Source organism: Staurois parvus, unplaced genomic scaffold, assembly GCF_062004578.1.
Source record: "Staurois parvus isolate SC_StPar_1 unplaced genomic scaffold, SC_StPar_1.0 ptg000293l, whole genome shotgun sequence".
Lineage (NCBI taxonomy): Eukaryota > Metazoa > Chordata > Amphibia > Anura > Ranidae > Staurois > Staurois parvus.
In genome coordinates, this window is record NW_028318089.1 from 1,564,461 (window position 1) to 1,583,155 (window position 18,695).

General features: G+C 41.8%; 1 protein-coding gene across 1 annotated transcript in view; it reads right to left on the minus strand.

The window, feature by feature from the left end:
- Positions 1 to 18,695, minus strand: part of RHBDF2 (rhomboid 5 homolog 2) — a 148,010-nt gene that overhangs the window by 18,234 nt on the left and 111,081 nt on the right. The window contains exons 8-14 of the mRNA XM_089682658.1: positions 17,073 to 17,191; positions 13,108 to 13,311; positions 12,431 to 12,542; positions 11,513 to 11,587; positions 5,298 to 5,459; positions 4,160 to 4,257; positions 60 to 123 (exon numbers count right to left, since the gene is read on the minus strand). Of these exons, the coding sequence (XP_089538784.1) occupies positions 60 to 123; positions 4,160 to 4,257; positions 5,298 to 5,459; positions 11,513 to 11,587; positions 12,431 to 12,542; positions 13,108 to 13,311; positions 17,073 to 17,191 (834 nt within the window). The remainder of the gene's footprint in view (positions 1 to 59; positions 124 to 4,159; positions 4,258 to 5,297; positions 5,460 to 11,512; positions 11,588 to 12,430; positions 12,543 to 13,107; positions 13,312 to 17,072; positions 17,192 to 18,695) is intronic.

The window sequence follows — 18,695 nt, forward strand, 5'->3', positions numbered from 1 at the left end:
ACACTGATGGGGTCATTTAGCCAGCAGTATAGCACTCCATCCAATCATATGACACTTACTGGCCATTTAGTGATGTCATCAGCCCAGACGTGTGGCGTGATGGAAGCCGGCTCCTCACAAGTCCTTTAAGACATCAAATTAATAATGTCAGTTGGAATATAAGCTCACATCCAATGCAAAGTAAAACAATGAACAGAGTGAACCTGAAGGGTGACAGTGCCAACATGAAAAAAAAAGTAATATGCAATTGGCAGAAACAGCATTCACAAACAAGCTCAACAGCTTCAAACATTAAAAATCACCCTTACATATGCAAACATTTAAAGTGTTACTAAACCCACAACAGTAAAATCAGTCTATATATGCAGTAAAGCATGCTGGTTATACTCAGTGAGGCATCTAAGCGCTTAATCCTCTGCATTGTGTAAAAATGCTGTTTGATCCTGATCCTCCCATTCTTCCAGTGCACCCCTCTTCTCTCCTGATAAGACATATTGTGTGGAGACACTCTGCACATGCTCAGTTTGGTGTGCATTGCTAGAGAGGTTTTTTTTCCCCCCTGGGAGAGTGCATGTGATCAGCACAGGGCCAATCAGCACTGTTCAGACAGAGGTCGGGGGTTCTGCCTCCTCCTAGAGCAGAAAGCAAACTCCTCCTACAAGTTTTAACCAGTGCTCTGCTGAACACTGACAGAAGTCACGAGACTGCTCTAACTGCTGATGAGAAAAGGTATTTAGCAGTTTATATTTACTAAAATAATTGCATTTCCATGTTCTGTGTACTGTGGGAGACCAGATATAATGAATGCAGGGTCCGGGGTTTAGTAACACTTTAATGCCTGTGTAATAATATACAGTATGTATGACCCTAAAAATTGGTTTGGAGCTAAAATTAACTCAGCAGTGGCTTGCACTTAAGGGATGTAAACAATATTACTCATTACCTAAGAATTAACAGGCTTTGATGTGAAAGTCAAAGCCATGTTCCTGTGGCTAAGCCAGCTTGTCACTGCTGTAGGTTAGCTGTAGAACGGCACGTGTTAGAAAAGCTGGCCTTAACTTGACCAGGACATCGGCTGACAGGCAGACAGGTTTACAAGTAAGATTAGTGCCGCAATCTGCAATCATTCTCAGCGACAAATAAAACTACATACATTTTGCTCTTTAATCCACGGACACATTCCTACACGTTCACATAACTTATTTGTGCTTCTTTATTCCCCAACAAACATCCACAGTAGTGGACAATGGAGATTGGAGTGGGGATTAACATGCTAGTTGTTGCATTTTTTTTTGTCACATGCTATTTGCGTAGCCATTTTTAAAACACAACTTTTTAAAAGGAAAAACTACATTTTAATGAATTTTAGTACACAAAAAACACAATATAATATCCAATTTTAGCAAACGATAAAAGGATGATGTTATGCTGAGAAAATAGATACCTAACATGTCACACTTTAAAATTACAAACGCCAGTGGAATGGGACAAACTACGGTAACTTAAAAACTCCTTAGGTGCTTTAAAAGCCTTTACAGGTTACCAGCTTACACTGGTCGGGCCCTGACATTATTGCTCTCACTCTGACGTTCACAGAGATACCTCACGTGTGGTGCGATCACTGTTTACATAGGGTAAAGAGACACAGGGCGCTTTAAAACATTTTTTTTCTATAATGCTTTATTTAAAGCTTTTTGTTTTTTTACACTGTTCCTTTAAACTTTTTCTTAATGAACTTTATAGCTATCACAAGGAATGAACAATATCCCTTGTGCTAGCATGGGCTGTGACAGGACCTCTTTATGGAGAGATTTGGCCTTTAAAGCATCTGACCAAATGGAGATCAGTCTGATAAGATGCTGTACAAGCAACAAACAAGCTGAAACTGACAAAATCCTTGTCGCTTCTGCTTTCTTGCATCACAAAGTGGATGTACCTTCCTCCCCTCAGCAATTACTTGGGAGAACCCTGTAAAGGCGGCAGTGGAAGGGGGGCCCTTCCATGCCCTGTAGAAGTGTTCGGGCAGCTGTAGAGCCGCTCAGATCATGTCTACAGAAAATCCCATCACTGGCTGAAAATTTTGGTACTGAGATGACTGCAAACGTAGCCACAGCCACCAAGTACAGCCACTTCAACCTGAGGAGTATGGGTATGTCCTAAGGGGTTGGAGTGGTTAAGTTTTGCACCTTTTATCTCTAAATGGTTTTGTATCCCCCATTGTGGCTGTTTTTTTGCTGGAAAATGCTTTAAAATAAATTTTTCTGAAATTTTGTTTTGAAACTGCAGCTTACTCCTCTTCCCTTCCAGTACTGTATGCAGCCACACCTCTTATCATATGTCTTCAGACTTGCATTGCGGAGATAGAGAGGTGATGTGTCTGACCAGTGATGTTACTCAGTGCTGATTATTGAAAGCACTGAGTGTTACAGCTGTCTAATAGACTGCACAGTTCTGTTCAGACACCCTGCACAGCTGCTGGAACAAGAAAATGAAGGCAAGGCTATGAAAATCAAGGTAGATAGTACAATGTCTATTTGACTGATTATTGCTGTAATTTTAGCAGAGCTTCAATACTATAGAACAGGGGTAATGAATAAGTAACAGCTACTTCCAGCAAAGATCTGAATCTCATGTTTGTTCTGAGACTCAAATCTGTCACATCACAGTCCCCTCTTTACTTCAGTGTCATCATCACATCAATGTCCCCCTTCCATTTACATCACAGCCCCTCTTTACATCACAGAGCCCCCCTTAACTTAATAGGAGCCCATCTTTACATCCAGTCCCCCCTTTACATCAAACACCCTCCTCACAGTGCCCTAATTAATTCCCAACCACCCCCCCCCTCCATTTACATCACAGTGCTCCTCTTTACATCACAGCTCCATTTTTCCATTTTACATCACTGTCCCCGCTTTACAATTCAGGCCCCCTCTTACATCGCAGACCCCCCCTTTAATTTACAGCAGCCCCCTTTACTTTGCAGTCCTTCCTTTAAATTACAACCCTGTTACATTACAGTGCTCACCTTTACATCGCAGTCCCTCCATATACATCACAACGTACCGCTTTATATGACAGTCCCTTCATATACATCACAGTATACCACTTTACATCACAGTCCCTCCATATACATCACAGTATACCACTTTACATCACAGTCCCTCCATATACATCACAGTATACCACTTTACATCACAATGTACACCTTTACATTAAATCCCTCAATATACATAACAGAGTACCTCTCTATATCACAGTCCCTCCATATATATCATAGCTTACCCCTTTACATCACAATCCCTTTATATACTGTACATCACAGCGCCACTCTTTACAATGCAGTCCCCCTTCTGCATATCATGCTACCCCTTTACATAGATGTCCATTTTTACATTACAGGGCCCCCCTCCCTTTATACTGCAGTATCCATTTATATTACAGTGCCCCCCCTTATACTGCAGTACTCATTTATTTTATGGTGCCCCCTTTATACTGCAGTACCCATGTATTTTATGGTGCCCCCCTTTATACTGCAGTACCCATTTATTTTATGGTGCCCCCTTTATACTGCAGTACCCATTTATATTACAGTGTCCCCCTATATATTGCAGTACCCATTTATATTACAGTGTGCTCCTTTATAATGTAGTATGCCTCTACATTACAGAGCCCCACTCCTATAGATTACAGCCATTCCTTTACGTTGCACCCAGTCTTACCTACACTGCAGGGCAGGGGGCGGGAGGTGTGACTATCTGAACGGATGGCAGGAGCTTACTATCTTTTCCTGAATACTAGTGGGTGATTGGTTGCTAGGACCGCTCTGCATCGTAGCAACCAATCACCACTAGTCAACTTGAAAATTGGGGCTGCTCCCGCCCCCTATCCAGACCAGCCAGCACTCCTGTCTTCTGCCTTGCAGTGAAGATGACAATGTCAGCTCCAAAGCACGGCAGAGAATGGGTGTGCTGACCGGCCTGGATGGCGTGGGAAAGAGAGGAGAGACAGGAAGCTCTACGGTGTGGCTGTGGTGGTCCGGACAGACCTATCACACAGTCTGGAGTCAGACCGCGATCCGCTATTTAGTGATGGCTGCTATAGAACATTATATAGCAGACTTTACTTATACATAAAATCCATTTTTTGTGTAACTCACCGGGGGTCTTGATGGCACACAGCTCCTGACACCCTCTTCTGCCCATCCTTCTCAGGTGCGTTGTATGCTGGCCACTTTATAAAAGTTGCCAGTGTTTCCTACCAGTGAAAAAAAAACAAAGACCAAGAAATATTATAGGTCAAGCTGGGCTGCAGCCAAACAGCTAGGTATATAAACTAAATGCACATATAGAAGCCATTTTACAAAGGTTTTGAATTTCTGCCCATCCAGTACCAAGATCCAGTATATACCAGTCTCATTATAAAGCACAGCCAGGCAAATGATGCCACTAATGCCCTCTACACACTATCAGTTATTTTTTGTTCAACCCAGCGGGCTAAACAAAAAAAAAAACAAAAAAACTGACAGATCGTTGTATTAAGCGGTGTTAATACAGTGATCTCCCCCACTGTGCTATTGTGGGCCGACTCCCCCCACCAGAACATACCGGTCAGTGCTCTCAGCCACTGGCTGGGAGGACTGATCAGAAGCTAATTGGCAGACCTTTTCGTTAATGCCCCTTCAGCAGACCTTTTTCGTTAATGCCCCTTCGGCAGAAGCCAGATGGACATCTGGCTTCTGTCGGACTGGTTGCCATACACACGGGTCAAATGTCTGCCCAATATTTGGCCCAAGTGTTCGGGGCTTTAGAGATAAAGAATACAGTGGTGTCTCCTCTCCACCTCCAGCCGACTGGACAGTGAAAGAGAAACAGGAGACTGATGAGGTCACCTGTCTGTTCAAGTTTCTCGGTCCTATTATTATCATTTTGTCAGCATCTTGGCATGCCGGTCTGCAAGACACAAAGTCCCAGTGTTGCCTCAACCTCTTCTGATCTGACTACTGCTTTTATGGGGGATTGCAAGGGACTCCTATCAAGTGAGATACCAGTACATGCACTAGTTTAAGAAAACAATTTATTGCTTTACTAATTGAAAACTGCAATCAATGGTATCTTTTATAGCTGTGCCTGGTGTTCAGCGTCAGATAAACTTACTGCACTCCAATTTAGAATTGTAATGAATCTTGTGCCTAAGGGATTGTTCTCTTCAGCTGGACAGTGATTGCCACCTAGTGGAAAATTAGTATTGATGTGGTTTAGGCTGAGCGGTCCCTGCCTTCATTCTACATTCCTTACCGAGCAAACCCGCTGTAGTGTCTGCACACAGCCCGAATTATCATTTTGAATGCAACAGCCAGACTCGCGTTCTAGATCATGCTCTCTCTGGATCAAGCGCTCAATTTGTGCATCTCGACGTATGCAGGGTGAAAACTTTGCTCCAAGGTGAATCAGAGCTATCTGAAAGACACAAAGTCCAGAATATAAGATCAAGTGCAACTTAGTCATTCAGAAAAGGGCAGATATCAAAGAATTAGTTCACCTTTTCTGAAAAAATTAAAAAAGGTGAACACCCTACACCACAGGGGTCAAACTGGCGGCCCTCCAGCTGTTGCCAGACTACAAGTCCAATGAGGCATTGCAAGATTGACAGTCACAAGCATGACTCCCAAAGGCAGAGGCATGATGTGAATTGTAGTTTTGCAACAGCTGGAGGGCCATCAATTTGACATCCCTGCCCTACACTGTTCCCCCCCAGTCTCCGCTTGCACCTACCTCTATGGGTCATACACGTTCATAGTCTTTGCAGCCTGATCCGGTGGGTCCTATGGTTTGAAAACTGCGCTGTACTTCCTCTACTTTACCTAGGCCTCTACATTGATGGGTTTAGTTCTGCTTTACGTATGTGTAATAGCACGAGTGCTTTTAATGCTTCAGTGTTGATGTGCAGATACCATACTTGAAGTTGAGGAAAATTAAGTAGCTGATATTAACGGAAGCAATCACAGCTATACACTGCAGATTCAGCATTGCAGAGTAATTAGTGGCTACACATGAGGATGCAGTTTAAGTACGCAATAATGTAGCTTTTAATGTGCGAGAAACCATGCTTTAACCCTCTCCTCTTCATGACCATCACGAACTTGTGTCTTAATGATCTGAGCGACTGCAGTCAGCCTGATAGCATACATATATATGTATATCCTTAATCTTTACAGAAAATGTATAAAAATATGCAGGCTGTCCTTGCTATCCTTTTCTAAGAAAAATGCTAGTTGGTTGGTTATCAAACTAATCAAAACACTTTAATGCATTCTTGGCCACTAACCTGCAACAAGTCAAGCAAATCAAAAGTTCTGACTTTTTCTAACTTTGCCTGCTGGATACTAGTTCCTTAAAGTGGTTGCAAATGAAAGATTTTTCCTTACCTCAATGTACTCTGTGCATTAAGGGTAAAGCATGTCCCAAAAATTGTATTGCCGCCCCCCAATATACTTATGTGAGTGTCATCTCAACTCAGAGTTGTGACTGTCTGCAGTAGCTCTCTCCTAAAAGGACAGAGGTAGCCCCAGAAGTCACAGGCTCCTACTGCTGTCAATCAAATCCTGAGAGGAGGGAACAGGGCTGAGCCACACTGTGTAGGTCTATGGAAGCACACAGCCTGGCTCAGGAATGAGCCTGTACCAATGCCCCTATGGCAAGTAGTTTGCTATGGTGGTGCATGCAGAAGAAAAAAAAATTAGTAGCCAAGATCGCTGGCAGGGGACCCAAGAGGAGGTTCAGGTAAGTATAACATGCTTATTATTTTAGAAGAAAAATAAGATTTTATAACCACTTTAACCACTGACCAGGTCAATCCTGACATTTCTCACAGGCATGTTAAAATCTGCATTTTTTTTTGCTAGAAAAGCACTTAGAACCCTCAAACATTATATATTTTCTGAAAACAGAGGCCCTGGGGAACAAAAAAGTGGCTGTTGCTATTTTTTTATGCTGCACAATAGTAGCGCAGTCATTTATTAAATGCAAATTTAAAGAAAATAAAACACTGAAATACATTTTAGTGTACACAAAAACAATATGATGCCAATGTTTTTGGTAAAATATAAAAGATTATGTTGTGCAAGTAAAGAGATACCAAATTTGTCAAAATTAAAAATTTTGCATGCCAGTGAAATGGCAACAAACTGCAGTACCTAAAAATCTGCATACACTTTAAAAGCCTTTAGAGGTTACCAGTTTATTAGTCTAGCTCTGATGCTAGAATTATTGCACACACTCTAACGTCCATGGCATCGTGTGTGGTGTAATCACTGTTTACACATGCGTGTGGGACCCACATACGCATTTGCATGTGAGCACTGGGTATTTTTAACATTTTTATATTAATTTTAAATTTTTTTTACACTGTCTCTAATTTTTTTTTTTTTAATTCAACTTTATTGCTATCACTAGGGATGAACAACATCTCTTATGATAGCATGGGCAGTGACAGGTCCTCTTCATGGAGACCTCCGAGGCCTTTTAGACACTGTCTCTCTCGTCTGGCCGCCAAAGAATCTAATCAAATCAAGATTGATTCGATTAGATGCATGCCTATCCAGCAATGATTAGTAAAAAAACTAAAACAAATCGAAAAACCAGAAGTGACTCAAAGTATTAAGGCCGCAGATAGCCAAGCATCCAGCATTTTCAGAAGGAAGGCAGAAATGGCAGCTCACACATTTTTCTAAACAGATTCCCTTTAAGAAGCCTTAAATCCTGAGCTTTTCTCATGTGAAAATATTAACAAATGAGAGTGTGGAAGGCTGGCCCCTCTGCCTCCCAATGTGCCTTACACTGACGTGAATGTTGTGCTTTGCCTTTTCATATAATGTAGCTTTTTCCTTCCTTTAAAAAGTATGTTATAGGCAGAATGTTTTGGCTGGTGTTACCAACAGACTTTTAGGCCCCTTTCACACAGGCAGACTATCTGCTCAGCGGGAGATCTGTCCGCTGATCCCTGCTGAGTAGGCAGATGACAGGTCCGTGTCCGCTCTGTTTTTGCAGAGTAGACATGGACACAACCCGCTGTCCTCTATGGGAAGCCTGATGTAAACGGACCGTCTGTGCATTTACATCCGATACGCTAGATGGATTGGAAACAGATCCCTATCCGTCCGTTTTTAGTGGATCTGATCAGAAGCAGGTGAGTGTAAACAGACACATATCTGTTTACATTTGCCGCTCCAGAGGGCAATGGAGGGTTCGATCGGGTCAATCTGAAAAATGGACAAGCGGATTGGTCCACCCGTGTGAAAGCGCCCTTACTAGCTTTTGAGAAACAGGAAAAATATTTGAGAGACCCCGTCACCAAAACATACATAATTTTTTTATTTCTCATGCAGTGATTCAATTGTAACTAAAATTCCCCCCTCTGGGCAATAGGTTTATTAACATTTTAGAGCTGGAAGAAAAAAATTAGAAGAACTTCATACTTTTGGATGCGTCGGATTCCTCTCTATCTGGCTGCCTTCTGCAGCTCCTCCCCTGGCTGCTAAAATGACAGCTGAGGCTGTGTGTAGGAGAACTACTTCAGATCACAGCTGTAGCATATACGGTCAGGTCCATAAATATTGGGACATCGACACAATTCTAACATTTTTGGCTCTATACACCACCACAATGCATTTGAAATGAAACGAACAAGATGTGCTTTAACTGCAGACTGTCAGCTTTAATTTGAGGAATTACAACAGTTTGCATATGTGCCTCCCACTTGTTAAGGGACCAAAAGTAATGGGACAGAATAGTAATCATAAATCAAACTTTCACTTTTTAATACTTGGTTGCAAATCCTTTGCAGTCAATTACAGCCTGAAGTCTGGAACGCATAGACATCACCAGACGCTGGGTTTCATCCCTGGTGATGCTCTGCCAGGCCTCTACTGCAACTGTCTTCAGTTCCTGCTTGTTCTTGGGGCATTTTCCCTTCAGTTTTGTCTTCAGCAAGTGAAATTCATGCTCAATCGGATTCAGGTCAGGTGATTGACTTGGCCATTGCATAACATTCCACTTCTTTCCCCTAAAAAACTCTTTGGTTGCTTTTGCAGTATGCTTTGGGCCATTGTCCATCTGCACTGTGAAGCGGCGTCCAATGAGTTCTGAAGCATTTGGCTGAATATGAGCAGATAATATTGCCCGAAACACTTCAGAATTCATCCTGCTGCTTTTGTCAGCAGTCACATCATCAATAAATACAAGAGAACCAGTTCCATTGGCAGCCATACATGCCTACACCATGACACTACCACCACCATGCTTCACTGATGAGGTGGTATGCTTAGGATCATGAGCAGTTCTGTTCCTTCTCTTCCCATCACTCTGGTACAAGTTGATCTTGGTCTCATCTGTCCATAGGATGTTGTTCCAGAACTGTGAAGGCTTTTTTAGAAGTCATTTGGCAAACTCTAATCTGGCCTTCCTGTTTTTGAGGCTCACCAATGGTTTACATCTTGTGGTGAACCCTCTGTATCCACTCTGGTGAAGTCTTCTCTTGATTGTTGACTTTGACACACATACACCTACCTCCTGGAAAGTGTTCTTGATCTGGCTAACTGTTGTGAAGGGTGTTTTCTTCACCAGGGAAAGAATTCTTCGGTCATCCACCACAGTTGTTTTCCGTGGTCTTCCAGGTCTCTTGGTGTTGCTGAGCTCACCGGTGCGTTCCTTCTTTTTAAGAATGTTCCAAACAGTTGTTTTGGCCTCGCCTAATGTTTTTGCTATCTCTCTGATGGGTTTGTTTTGTTTTTTTAGCCTAATGATGGCTTGCTTCACTGATTATTATTATTATGCAGTATTTATAAAGCGCCAATAGTTCGCTCAGCGCTGTACATTACAAAGGAGGACAGAACATGTGACAGAACAATACCAATACAATGCAAAACATGAGGGGATCGAGGGCCCTGCTCTTTCGAGCTTACAATCTAGGAGGGAGGGGATGGTGGCACAGGAGGAGATAGCTGTGGGGGATGGAGTGGTAGGAAGAGTGGAGGAGGTCGGCAAGTTAGCAGGGGGTGGGGTAGGCTTCCCTGAAGAGATGGGTTTTCAGGGTGCGCCTAAAGGAGAGGAGAGTAGGTGATAATCTGATGGGTTGGGGCAGGGAGTTCCAGAGGATGGGTGACACCCTGGAGAAGTCCTGGAGGCGGGCATGTATACATGATATGACATGTATACAGTAATGTATATCCCACCTCTCCTGTACTCCATCAGTGACATGACATGTATACAGTAATGTATATCCCCCCTCCCCTGCACTGCACCACAGTGATATGACATGTATACAGCAATCATTACTGTATACATGTCATATCACTACAATGGAGCACAGGAGAGGTGGAGTGACAGCTCTTTGGATCTCATCTTGAGAGTTGACAGCAACAGATTCCAAATGCAAATAGCACACTTGAAATGAACTCTGGACCTTTTATCTGCTCATTGTAATTGGGATAATGAGGGAATAACACACACCTGGCCATGGAACAGCTGAGAAGCCAATTGTCCCATTACTTTTGGTCCCTTAACTAGTGGGAGGCACCTATGCAAACTGTTGTAATTCCTACACCGTTCACCTGATTTGGATGTAAATACCCTCAAATTAAAGCGGACAGTCTGCAGTTAAAGCACATCTTGTTTGTTTCATTTCAAATCCATTGTGGTGGTGTATAGAGCCAAAAATATTAGAATTGTGTTGATGTCCCAATATTTATGGACATGACTGTACATATAAACTCAGCGTACTGAGGCTGTGTGTAGAACTACTACGGAACACAGTTGTGGCATATAGACACCTATAGCACTGAGGATTTGTGTAGGAGAGCTGCTCTGATTGAGTATATATATGTATATATGTACACACACATAGCATTGAGACTGTAATTAGGAGCTGCTCTCCCGCACACAACTTTAGGGCATATGGTGACGGTGCCGAGTCTGTGTATGGACAGCTGCTACTAAACACAGTCACAGCACTGTCAACTGCATCCGAGGTAGCAGCAGAGAGCTTCTCACAGTGTGCATTAGAAGCTTTAGTGATAGAGCCTGTCTCATTTCCTGGCTAGATAACATGCTTCATCTACACCTTCTTTCCCAGTCTTCGGGAAGCTTGGGGTGATCATTTACGCTCCAGACAATAAAAAAAAAAATGTAAATGTTAGATTTCTTATTGAAGCTTTCTTTTAAAGCATGCTAAGCTTATATTTTCACAGTGAGGTTTTATTATATTTTTCTACGATTTCTTCATGCTGCCCTAACTAGTCATTGTTTTTCTTTTTAGAAGGGGTACCACACCCCAGTACAATCTGATCTCTTCCATGTTGCTAAGGTACCTCTCAAAGTTTGCCTACCCCCCTGCTTTGAAATATTTATATGCATTGGGATGAATACAGGAGCAGCAGAATATTGACATCATGGCAGTGTATCTGGAGAGGTGTGCATGTATTCACTACGATAGGATGTCAGAGCATTACACTTACCGAACTAGGGCCTATCCAGAAGTTTTCCTGCTGTATGTATTTCACACTCTCATACACACCTTTGTTCCTTAGGACCTAAAACACAAAAAGGCAGTGATAAGCCATTAGCGGCTACAAAAACATAGAAAATATACATTTATGCAAACAAATAGGGGATATTATTACCCATATGATCACTTTACCATTTCCAAATGTTTGATACAATATTTATCATTCTAAAAAATACCAATATATTTATCATGGCATGATATGGTACCAGAATGTTTCCACCTTTAAAAGGGAAACTATAATTGTTTGGGGATTTATTTTTAAGTTCATAAAGAGGTTTTTACATATCTTTTGTAGTCTTTATAGGCTGCATTTACACCATACTAGTATTTAAATGCATGCATAAAAGAACTGCATCAAAAGCGGAAAAATGCAGTTGAAAAACACAATGTATGAGCTACTCTGCTGCATATAGGGCTGCCCCCTGTAACGAATGGGTTGCCCTATGCATGTGCGACACCCGATGTTATGTGACATAGTGTGAATGGGACCTTCCTGTTGATGTAAAAACTTTATTCACAAATAAACATTTAATACAGGGTTCCCCCCATGTCACTGATGTTACAGAGCACTATGGGTTTTATAAAGACAGCACAACAGAGGCAGTTTTCATATGTATTTTTTTTTGTTTTATTACATTTTTACTTTCATATGTAGGGCCTTGTATGAAACCAGCAGGGAGGAAGATGAAGTGTCACTTCTCTTACCCATAGTAAGAAAAATATTTACACAAAAATAATATTTAAGTAAAAATTTTGTAGGGAAGTATTTATTTCAGTTCCAACAAGAAGAAAAAAAAACAAAAAAAAAAAAACCAATATATGCTTTTTTTAAAGGAACCAAATGCACAATATCCACATATCAACTTGCCAGTTCAGTGGTGGTGTGTTGCGCGAATCCAATGGGTGCAATGCCATATGTACCAATGGCAAGCAAAGTGATGAGCACATGGACAAAGGTGATCCAATAGGTAAAGTAAGGCCTGCAAAAAGAAAAGAACAAGTTGACTATGCACTCTTAATGACTGCATTCACAAGCCAGCTATGGTCCCTAAAGTGCATGTGAGCCCAGACTATGCACAATAAAGCTTCTGCAAACCGTATATGAACATTAAAACAAGTCTTCACTGACCTCTGTACCAAAGGCACTGTGGAGTAATTTATCCTCACAAATCACAATAGAGACTATGACCTTAGTTTCAGTTGGTTTCTAGGCATTTACGGAATTTGTGGTTTGTTTGCTTTAGAAGGCTGGCAGGCTGCCATAGGAAATAATGAGAGAGGAAGCTTCAAAGTCTCTGTTGTGAACTCTGAAGTTCTCCACAATGACCACAGTTCAAATACATAATTTTAAAAGGTCCTTTTTTAATGCTAGTGAGCAAAAAGTGTGCTCAATAAAAATACACTATACCTTCCCTTTAATGTTGTTGACACTTTAAAATATTGACCCTCATTACGAGTACAGGCACCAAAGCTCTGCAAAATTTGCAGCAATGCAGCTACCAAAATCTGAATAATCTGTACTCCTCTTACAATATTAAACCTCACCTGTGACTGTCAATATGCTCCAACTGGTTCTGCACTGTGCTGCTGATACTCCGTCTGTAGGTTCTGTTTAGCCAATTCCCAACAACGCCCAGGCCGTACAGGCGCTTCTTACGATCAAAGGCAAAGTGTTTCACCTGAGATGCAATGCGCTTGCCTCTACGAGGGTGGCCAGCCAAAGTAGGAGAAGGCCTTACAAATTCTCTCCTGCAAAAAATGAAAAACACATCATTGCCCCTTTAGTTTTAACCATCAGAACAATCTCTCTCTCTTTTATATTAAACCTGGAAGAGTGAAAACTAGAGTTTTTCTTGTCCATCCTGTTCCTTTTCATTGTGGCCTGGAAAATGATAGCTGCACTCTTATAGATTGCTATTGTCATGCTTCACTTACCATTACCAAGGTTATTTACCTACATGCATTTGAGAACCCTCCACCCAATACTTATTTGAGCCCCATCTTGATCCAGCAATGTGCACGAGAGCCCCGCCTGTTCTGGGTCTCTGCCTCCGCACTTGCCCAGACAGCCATTGGCTCCCGCTACCATCAATCACAGGCAGTAAGCCGATGAGGAGAGAGTAGGGGGGAGGGGCTGAGCCTCGTCTGTGTGTGAATGAACATACACAGCAGTGGCTAGGGAGCTCCCATAGCAAGCTGCTTGCTGGGGGGGCACTTGACAGAAGGGAGGGGCCAAAAGTGCTAACTGGGTACCTGAAAAGAGACCGTTTGCGGCTGCTCTGTGCAAAACCACTGCACAGCGCAGGTAAATATGACATGTTTGTCTTTCTTTTTTTTAAAATCTGCCTTTACAATCACTTTAATGGCTTGACCACTTGTGACATTCATTAACTTGGATGGCATGGATTACAAATTAACCATAAGAAAGCAATGCTTCTCACCTGGAAGGACCCTACTACACCCTCAGCATCATTTAAACTTACCAACACAATTCTGCCCTGTTGCCATACACTAGCAGAGGTTAGCCTGCTAAACCAATTAGGTTGTGGTAACCACATTTACACTGATCATTATATATAGTATATACATCTCAAAATAGGATTCAGTGTAATACATCCTTCTAGAACATACCTGTCCTTACATTCTTTCTCCTGCATCGTTACGTCAGCCAACATTTTGGGAATTGCTTTTAGAATAAACCATTACACGTCCAAGGTGTAAAAAAAAGTTTCTAGCTATAGGAGTTATCCCATTTCCTCTGAATAATTACAAGATGAATGTTCCACTTCCATCAGGTTTTTGTACGGTTATTCACCTTAAATAAGGCCTCTTTCCTGGTGCATTTTTTCTGTTGGTGGTGGAAAGCCTGAGCTCACTGTGAATTATGGCAACGAAGAGAAGTTATGCCCCTTTTGAGCTCCAGTTTGTTAGAACTTTCCCACTGGATCACCATTCACGCTATTTATAAACTTCTTATAACATATAAACGGATTCTCTGATTCGTCACTGCCTTCTTTGATTTGGCTAAAAATATTACTACCAAGGGACATGTATACATTGGGCATAAGAGTGGTTTTGGCTGGTTAACAGTTTCTTTGCTGCAATGTACAATTTGAGCCCTAAATAAAACCATTTCCAATGTTATAAACATAAAAAATGATGTGTGCCAAACAGTGATGAATTGAAGAATAATGTTTTAATGTGTGATATGACAGCACAGATCAAACCTGGCTACAGGTAATATGAAAAATGACCTTTTTGTGTCATCTATTTTATTTTTGGTTTTAGATAAGGCTGAATGCTAATCAGATACAACATATAAAAATTAATTCAGTATGAAATTCATTAATAAATCATTACATGTATTTTTTAAATACAACTAGTGTCAGTAGCTGACTGAGATATGTGTGATGAATGCAAATGTGCCGACGAGGAACGTTAATAGATGGAGAGAGAGCAGAGGTCATCAATCTCACCCTTCACTGTCCAGTCCAGGGTGGAGAGAGGGCACCACTGCATTTTGAAAAATAACTTTACACAATATTAAAAAAAAAATCTCCCTGTTAAACCTCACATATAAAACATTCAACTGCATAATTAAACTTTTTTAAAGTGATTGTAAACTTTCATTTAAGAAAAGAAAAATAAACGTTTTAATTACCCACTCTATGTAATGGTTTGAGCTGCCCCAATCCTGCTCTTCTTGGGTCCCCTGTTGGTGTTCCTGTCTCCTCCCCCCAATATCTCCTCCCACCCCACCCCCCGCTGAGTGTCAACCATAGCTAGCTGCTTGCTATGGGGGCACTCATGGGTCCACGCTCCCAAGCCCTGCTCTGTATGTCTATAAAACACTCAGAGCTTGGATCTGCCTCTCCCAGGCTGTGATTGACAATGGCTCCCAATGAATCCCGCTGCTGTGACTGAGCCAACGAGAAGGGATAGAGAAGAGAAAGCGTCTCCTCTTGTGCACATCACTGGATCAAGTTTGGGCTCAGGTAAGTATAAGAGGGGCTGGGGGGTAGCTTCATATTGAAGGTGTTTTACCTTAACCACATGCCCTCCAGAGGATTTACCCCCCTTCCTGACCAGGCCATTGTTTGCGTTACGGCGCTGCGTTATTTTAAATGACAGATGCGCAGTCATGCAACGCTGCACCCAAATTAAATTTACGTCCTTTCTTCCCTACAAATAGAGCTTTCTTTGTGTGGTATTTGATCGCCTGTTCAGTTTTTATTTTTTGCGCTATAAACAAAAAAAGACCATCAATTTTAAGAAGAAAAAACTATATTTTTTACTTTTTGCTATTAAACATATCCAGTAAAATTAAAAAACAAAAAAAAAACAAAAACAAATTTCGTCATAAATTTATTTAAAAATGTATTCTGCTAAATGACTTTGCTACAAAAAATCCCAATATGTGTAAATTAATTGGTTTACGTGAGTTATAGCGTTTACAAATGGTGGTATATATACACTGACATTTAAAAAATAATTTTTTTTTCTTTACTAGTAATGGCGGTGATCAGAGACTTATAGTGGGACTGCAGCGGGCATTCTGACACTGGGGGGTAACTGACTTGGTGTCACTGACATCCCCAGTGACACCAATACAGTGATCAGTGTTAACAAAAAGCATGGACGCTGTACTAAATGGCACTGGCCATGAAGGGGTTAACATGTGGGCCGATCAAAGGGTTAACTGTGTGCGGTTTCACATTATGTGCTGTGTGTGCTTTCAACTGTAAGCACGCTGCTTTGCATAACATAATAACACTGTGCTACTCTGGGCAAGTGATCAGGACTTTTTTTTTCTCTTTTACAAATTATGATTGCTTATACCAATGTATTTCATTGATATTAGCAACCATTTTTACTGAATGAAACTGTCACAGTCTTTTGTTGAAATTAGCTGTGATTGGCCAAAGTTCATCACATGGTACAGGTGGGCTGTGATTGGGCCTGTCTGTACCATGTGACCGCTGTGACCAATCACAGCTAACACCAAAATTGTATACAATGGATGGCATGAAAGGAAGCCATTGTATACACAATTGTCATGTGATCTGCTGTGATTGGTCACAGCAATCACATGACACTAGCAGCAGGCTGGTGTAGTTATCTGTCATCCACTGTGTCACACGGACACAGCCAGTGACAGATCGCGGCACAGCGCGGCTCTGTGAGCAGCGCCCTCTGACAGGACGCCATATGACATCCACTCAGAAGGAGAAACGTCCCGCCCGGCCATCAATCTGTTATAGGCCAGGCGGGAAGGTGTTAAGCCCCAGGTGGTATAAACTAGAACCCTATGATGTTACACCATCTAGTGACACCTAGTTTCAATAGACATATACATATATGCCCCTAAGGGGCACTTCTAAGCTTTTTGAGGACAGACTCCTTTGGTACACAGAAAGTTCTCAATGGACATAGAATTAAAGGATGTAACCTTTACTCCAGTTGGACAGTAACATTTCTAGCACAAAGCTGTACATATTGGGGATACTCACCCACTTGTAATGGGAGCATCATCAGTTGTTGGCACAGGAGTTCGGAAGTAAGCAGCAGAGAGAGGAGGAGATTCAAAAACGTCATCTGGCATAGAGAAGGTTTCATCATGCATGTCCACCTATGGCAATCAGAAAATGAAAAAAAGTAAGATAAATGTTGGCAGCACCAGGCAAAACCACCCAAATTCTCGTAGCACTTAAAAGTCTACCTGTCATTTTACAAAAAAAAAACGAATCAACACTAAAGCACTAATTTATTTTTTAATTTTAAAGACTGAAGTGATTTTAGAAGTTGATTGTCATGTCTCACCTATCATGTTGCCACCTAACCTCTGAAGGAAGGGGCCCATTCTCTAACCTTCGAGCTGCATACTAATTCCAGAGCAGTAAAGCGAGTCTCTTCAGAGCCAATGTTCCAATCAGTGTATAACAAGCTGCACACAATTGGTCCACTTTATTGCAATACACACTGGCAGCAAAATGATCTCAACTGTAAGGCTAAGCTCACACCTGTGCATGTGGTTGCCGTTGCAGGACCCGCTCCTCTTCCCGCAGCCATTCGCACAGTGAAGAGCAGGAGATGCAGGTGGGTGCCATTAATTCTTATGGCCCGCTGCCTGCACTGGAAATTGGGACCGCACTGTACTTGCAGTTACTGTGCGGGCTGCGATTCCAAAAATAGTTCAGGGACTTTTTCCATGTGTCACCGCAAACCACGGCGCACAAAGCGGCCTATAATGTGAATCTAGACTAACGGTTTCTAATCAGAATCAGGAGGTCTTTGTGGTTTAAATTTGCAAATGTGTGAACTGCCCCCAGCACATCATGGCACCTCTAAAGTGTGCAGCACTCTAAGTAAACTCATGAACTAATACACAGCCCAGAAGTGTGAACACAGCAGCTTCTACTGGAGGCTTCTCAGACAGGCCTTTCACCTGTGACATATTCCCTGTACTACATTATAAATCGTTCTGTATAGCAGTAGACATCTCAAGATGAAAGCGATCAAGTTTTTCATTTGTTACTGGGTCTGACTTTCCAACTTAACAGCTGAGCCTCCAGACTGCTATTCCCCTCTCCAATGACATTGTGTTGCGGTGGTCAGTAAAAGCACTCTAACTGGATGGGGGGGGGGGGGGGTCATCAAAGATGGAGCTTAGCAATGAAGGGTATCATCAGCCATCAAGCAGTGCCCACTCTTTAGCAGGCCTTTACTTTTAAACTAGAGTACAGGTTGACTTTAGGTCTTGCCCTTTTTTGCAAGAATGACTGCTGCAAATTGAATGTGACATTCTGAGAAGCTGAAGTTAAGGGTGGACAAATAGCAACAGGAGAACTGGACGTACAAACTTACAGGCAAGTTTCACCCTCACTCTCCAGTTTTCTTTGCAAGTCCATCTTTCTTCCCAACATAACAGCTATGCTATCCACAACGCTCACTCAATCTCAAACGGGAATCTATCAATTAATATACATTTTTAAAAAATAGTCCTACTCACAACAAAAACCATTTGAATTTTCTGAAAATTGTTTAGTGCTATGCTGTGAATAGTCCACAGTAGCACCTCAAGCACAATGTTTGCTGGCTACTTGAAATATTAGTCTGACAGACTGCATATTGAC